This window comes from Sorex fumeus, unplaced genomic scaffold, assembly GCF_029834395.1.
Source record: "Sorex fumeus unplaced genomic scaffold, SorFum_2.1 ptg000095l, whole genome shotgun sequence".
Lineage (NCBI taxonomy): Eukaryota > Metazoa > Chordata > Mammalia > Eulipotyphla > Soricidae > Sorex > Sorex fumeus.
The window spans coordinates 1,737,331-1,742,968 of NW_026606152.1; the positions used below are offsets into that span (position 1 = coordinate 1,737,331).

General features: G+C 59.5%; 1 protein-coding gene across 3 annotated transcripts in view; it reads left to right on the top strand.

Moving 5' to 3' along the window:
* CAMSAP1 (calmodulin regulated spectrin associated protein 1) overlaps window positions 1–1,239 on the top strand; it is a 41,653-nt gene extending 40,414 nt beyond the window's left edge. For all 3 annotated transcript variants that reach the window (XM_056132787.1, XM_056132788.1, XM_056132789.1), the window contains 2 exons: window positions 176–294; window positions 837–1,239. In XM_056132787.1, the coding sequence (XP_055988762.1) occupies window positions 176–294; window positions 837–1,139 (422 nt within the window). In that variant the 3' untranslated portion in view covers window positions 1,140–1,239. The remainder of the gene's footprint in view (window positions 1–175; window positions 295–836) is intronic.
* Window positions 1,240–5,638: the final 4,399 nt, after the last annotated feature.

Consider the following 5,638-nt stretch of genomic DNA (forward strand, 5'->3'; position numbering starts at 1 on the left):
CCTTAGTTTATTCACATCTCTGAATTACTTTGAAAATGTGTGAAGCTCCTAAGTTCCTGTTTTCAACAGTCACCAACATTCTGAACTGATGGCGCAGCCTGTGCCTCGGTTCAGGAAGGTGTTTGCTGGCAGTGCTCCCCTGGAGCTGCTGATTGTCCTCCCCTGGTGTCCACAGGGCCCAAGCTCTTCAAGGAGCCGAGCAGCAAGTCCAATAAGCCCATCATCCACAACGCCATATCGCACTGCTGCCTGGCCGGGAAAGTGAACGAGCCGCACAAGAACTCCATCCTGGAGGCGAGTACCGGTCCCCTCGCTTCACCCCGGGCGTGTCCGTGGGTCCCCTCAGCAGTGCTGGTTCTCTCGCTGCACTCCGGGCATGTCCGTGGGTCCCCTCAGCCTGGTGTTGCTCCGTATTGGGCAGGCTGAGGTAAGCAGGCGCTGGCTGAGCCTTGGAGCCCATGTGCTGTGCCTGTGCTTGATGTTTTCGGGGTTTGTGATTGCTCCTTCCTGTGGCCCCGGCAGGCCCAACCTGGAGCCTTCTCACTCGCGTCTGCCTAGGATGGGTGTCGGCATGGTTCTCTCGGGCTCTTGTCCTCACGCCCACCCCAGGGCCGTGCCGTCCTCGGGGCTCACCCCTGCGTGCTTGTGCTTTTCCACATTGCCCTGTGGGGCGCTTGGCGGTGCGTGCGTTGGATAGAGCAGAAACTGAGCCGCTGTCCAAGGTGGAGGTGCGGAGCTCACCGCCAGACTCCCAGGCACCATGTTGAACTACATGGATGATGTGATGGGGAGCGACCCCCTGTTTTCCTCATCTCTGTCCCCTCCCCTCCTCACAGGAGCTGGAGAAGTGTGACGCCAACCATTACATCATTCTCTTCCGTGACGCTGGCTGTCAGTTCAGGGCGCTGTACTGCTACTACCCTGACACTGAAGAGATCTACAAGCTGACAGGCACGGGGCCGAAGAGCATCACCAAGAAAATGATGGACAAACTGTACAAGTACAGCTCGGACCGGAAACAGTTCAATCTGATCCCAGCCAAGACCATGTCTGTCAGCGTGGATGCACTCACCATTCATAACCACTTGTGGCAGCCCAAGCGGCCCTCAGTGCCAAAGAAGACACAGACTCGCAAATGACGGCAGCCACTGACACGCCCTATTTATTGTCCTTCCGTTCGGGTACGAAGTGTGAAACGCAGACCTGAGAGAACCCCTCCCCTGGCGCCCACGACGGGTGTCGGGGACCCGTGCTGCCGCCGTCTCTGCTGATCCCAAGGCAGGCGGGGTCGGGACAAGAGGACAGGCGAGAGCCGGGTCTCCGGGCTGTGGATTCCTTTTACTTGAAGTTCTCCTCAGTGGAAAGCAGACGCTTGATGGGATTGCTGCCTCTCACCTCACCCTTTTTGCACATGACCTGAGGCCCTTCCCGTTGGCCGCTGTGATGTTGGAGAATGTGGAACTGACCTTCCTCCATCTTGGTCAGGGTTTGTGAATGTCTGTAGGAAAGGAGTCGGTATCGTGGTCATATATTTATTGATTGTGTCTACTGCCAACGTTGCTATTCAGTTCTAAGATTTCTGAGAAAAAGTCTTTATCCTTGCTGCTCAGCAAAGTTTACTGAAGTTTAGGAAAAGCCTGGAATCTGTGGATAAGAGCAGACTCTCCATCCCCGGGAGGATGGCGAACGGCCGGGCAGCACTTTGCCTGGTGGGAGCCAGGCGAGCGTCACAGATCACAACCAGCGGGCTCGAGGTTTTGGTTTGTTCACTTTAATAAAGACAGATTTTGGTAACGTTGAACATTTTTCACTCTGAGCATGCTTCTCTGCAGAGGTGGTGCTCCTGGGCTGGCCCGGCTGTCACTGCACATCACCTGACGTGGCAGCCTGTGGAAGGGGGGGTGGTTCTCTGTGTCAAGTCGTAACTGTGGTTGCTTATTTAAAAGAAACTGGTTCTTCACAGTTATTTCTGAAATTTCAAGTTATTGGAATGACTTCAAACTCTCTGTGTTGGCCCTGACAGTGGTTCCCTGATGGCAGCTGTGCCCTGGGCCTGGCCACTGCCCCTGTGGCCAGGAGATTCTGAATCACTCCTCTTAGCTTTGCACACGTCTCCTGGGAGTGCACCTCCAGTCTTCTCTCACACTGCAGGCAGACCGAAGATGTGAGGAACGGGCAGGGGTGGGTGCTCGGGTGTGTAGTTTAGGTCGAAAGGTAAGTGGCGGCTCACACGGAAGGAGGGAAGGAGACCGGTGGGCCGGGGAGAGGGGTGCCCCGGGCTGCAGCTCTCACTGTCTTATCTATTCTGAGGAAGCCTTCAGTGTAATAAAGTGAGAGCAGGCCTGCTTCCGAGGGGCACGTGTTTGGGGTCGTGGCGTTTGTGTCATCTAGTGCTTCTGGCTGTGGGGGAGTGTCTGTCTGGGGGACTCCGGCAGTACTTGGCACTTGCTGGCCCTGCACCAGTGCCCGGAGCAGGCTCTGAGCTGGTGTTCCAACTTGGCCCGCTACTGCGAGGGGTTAGCTGCTGGGTCAGCTGGTCTTTGTGAGTGTCGAGAAAGCAGAATCCTGCCCGGTGACTGTGTTTGGCACCCACTGGACACTATAGTTTAGCTTGGCCATGCCGGCCCTCACAGCCCTTTCCATTTCTCAGGACTCATCTTGGCCCCTTCTGTCCGGGATGCTGGTGAAGGTGGTGTTTGTCTGCGGTGGAGGCATCACTCCTGGGGACGGCCCTTCCCCACCCCACTTGAAGGCAGCAGTGCCTCAGGCTGCAGGTTCCACAGGGACTGGCCACAGCCCCCTGGGGGCTAGGCTGTGGGAGGCCTTGGGAACAGCATGGGATTCTGGTTGCTGAGAGAGCAGTGCTGTGGACACAGACACACCCGATAGTGCTCAGGGATGGTGGCTGAGTGTACAGTCAGTGCCCTGCCTGCTGTGCATCTCTCAGCCCTGAGTGTCCCAGTCTCAACACTATCCCCGGGGGACATGTCTCGGAACAGACTTCGCCTTGTTACCCCTCGGAACTTGCTGTTTCAGGCTGAGGAGCTTGTGGCTGCCTCCCGGGCAGGGAGCCCAGGGGTGAGGATGCGTTAGGGGAGGCGGATCATGACCTACAGGCCAGCAACAGCCTCTGGGTGGAGGCCTGGGCACCTTGCATCACTTTGGGTCCCGGTTGTTGGGAGCCCTCCTAGCTCTCGCCGAGGATTGCCCAGGCGCCGAGACCTCTTACCAGGTGCTGTCCCCCAGCTCACAGGAGCCCCTCCCCACTGGCGCACTCCCATGCTGGTACCTCCAGCCACACTCCGGCCTCGCTCTCTTGGGAAAGTGGAGCTGCTGGAGGCCGCTGGGCATACAGGGCCCGTCCTTGGTGGCTCCAGAGTGCCCAGGGAGTAGCAGGGCCAAGTATGACCAGCAGACTGTAGGCATTTCCTTTCCTGTGTCCCCCAAAGGGGTGTGGGAAATGGTGCTGCTGTGGTCCACCGCCCTCCAGCTGTCTCATCCTGTGGTGATTTGGGGGTGCTGGTGCTGAGCACCCACCTTGTGTCCAAGGGGTCTACATATTCCAGGAGGGACAAGAGGCTGCAGTGGCACTCAGGCCCCAGCGGCCGAGTCAGGGAAGAGAAGCCCCATAAAGTGCTGGTGAATGTGAGGACTTGGGGGAGCGACACCCCTTCTCCATCCCTCTCTGTGTCCCATCCACCCCGACTCAAGTCTCAGCTCTGTAAGAACCGAGTTCTCTGAGCGCTCCACGCTGTGTGTCCCGGTTCCTGGGTCCTGGGGTCAGCGGTGGTATCGGGGTTGCCTAGAAGCACCAGGGAGGATCTGGTTGTGACAGGCACTGGGGCTGTCAGCACTGGGGAGCAGCTGTGGGGACCTGGCTGCTCGGGACAGTGCATGGCTGGAAGCTAACCTGTAGGGGTGGGGGACTAAGCCTGGCCCTGCAGGCTTAGTCCCCCAAACATCCCCCCCCCCCAAACATGCATGCACGCAGATGTCAGGCTCTAGAAATGGTTGGGGGTGGAACTTCTGTGGCTAGAGGTTGGGACAGTTGTCCTTGTCCTGCAGAGAAAGCCCGAGACCCCTTCAGCTTAGGCCTGAATCTCCCAGGACAGTGACGGGTTTCCCACCCCCATCCGTGGAGGTGAGTGTTGGGGAGAGAGGTTCCCCGCTTCCCACAGGAGAGGGGGTTAGGGGGTAAGCAGGCTAAGTCAGCGGCGACTCTGGTAGAGTGGGTCCCCAGACTGACCTGATAGGCGGCTGGACATCCCCTGATCTGATAGGTGGCCAGACACCCCCCGATTGACCTGATAGGCAGTTGCCCGATCCCCCCGGCCTGTCGGGTGTCAGTGGAGCATGGCCTCTGGCTTGTCTTTTCCCGCCAGCCAGAGGGTCCAGCATGAACCCAGGTGTGCGGTGCTGAGGAGCAGAGGAATGGACAGGAACAGAGGCCTCTCTTCTGGGTTTCCAAAGGGCCCTGAGAGAACTGTCGTCAGGAAGGGCACCACTGAGATGGCAATGGGGTTACAGAGGCCAGGAGAGCAGCTCTTGCCAGAGGCACCCCCTGGAGGCCTTGCAGGAAGAGCCCTCACCTTACTGGGCACACAAGGCAGGGGCCTGCTAGACGGCTCTGGCAGCAAGCGGGCACTGGCAGGCCATGGGAAATGTGCCCAGGAATCCATGCCGATGCCTGGCTGGAGAGGCGGGAGCAGCCAGGAGATTTAGGGTGCTGCAGTTGCCAGGCGCCAGGCAGCAGGGGCTGCAGCCGCCACCATAGGCCTGGTCACGAGTTGCGGTACGTTGTGCAGACGAGGGTGGTTGAGATTGGTAAAAACGGGTTACTGGCTTCCACCTTGTCCTCTGGCCCCCCCAATGAGGCGTCAACCCAGACTAGCAGGTGGGTGTCCAGGATGCCACTGAAGACTTTCGTGGGACTCTCAAGGGGTGCAGACCCCCGATTAGAGCCCTGCCCTGGATAGTAGGGTCCTCCTGCACCCCTCCCTGCCAAATCCCAGGACCCCTGTGTTCCCCACCCCAGCAGCCCTCCCTGGCTGCCCACTGCTACTTCGGCAGCCCACTCTTGGGTCCCAGAGGGGGTGAGTCACTGCTCCTTCACCCCCCCCCCTCAGAGGCATCTCCCACAGTCCCTGCAGCCCGCATCCCCCTGCTGCTGGTCTTGGGGCTGAGCACGTGTGCACAGAGGTGGAGGGTAGCCCACCCGGGACCCCCATAGCCAGCCTGCTGCAGAGTGTATCTGTTTAATAGAAGGTTCCAGCACCTGCTGTGCAGAATCGTCCCCAGGAGCCAGGGAGCTGTCCAGATCCCCGCTGGCTCCAGACACGACCTTGTGCTTTGGGGTGGGACTCCTGGGGCCCTCATGTGAGAGCCAGCGCCCCTGCCCACAGTCAGTCTGTGGGTCCCTGTGCCAGGGCCTCCAGGCCTCCCTTTGCTGGTTCTCCGCCAGCTCTGGTGAGCCCTCCCGAGTCCCCAGGACCAACAGGCCCTCGGACAAGGAAGGCTGACCTGAAGCTCTTGGGCTTGGCCAGAACCTCAGGGACGTGCCATCCCAGAGGCCTGCAGAGCCCTCAGTCTGACGCTGCCAGGGGCCAGGCAGCAGGGGCTGCAGCCGCCACCACAGGCC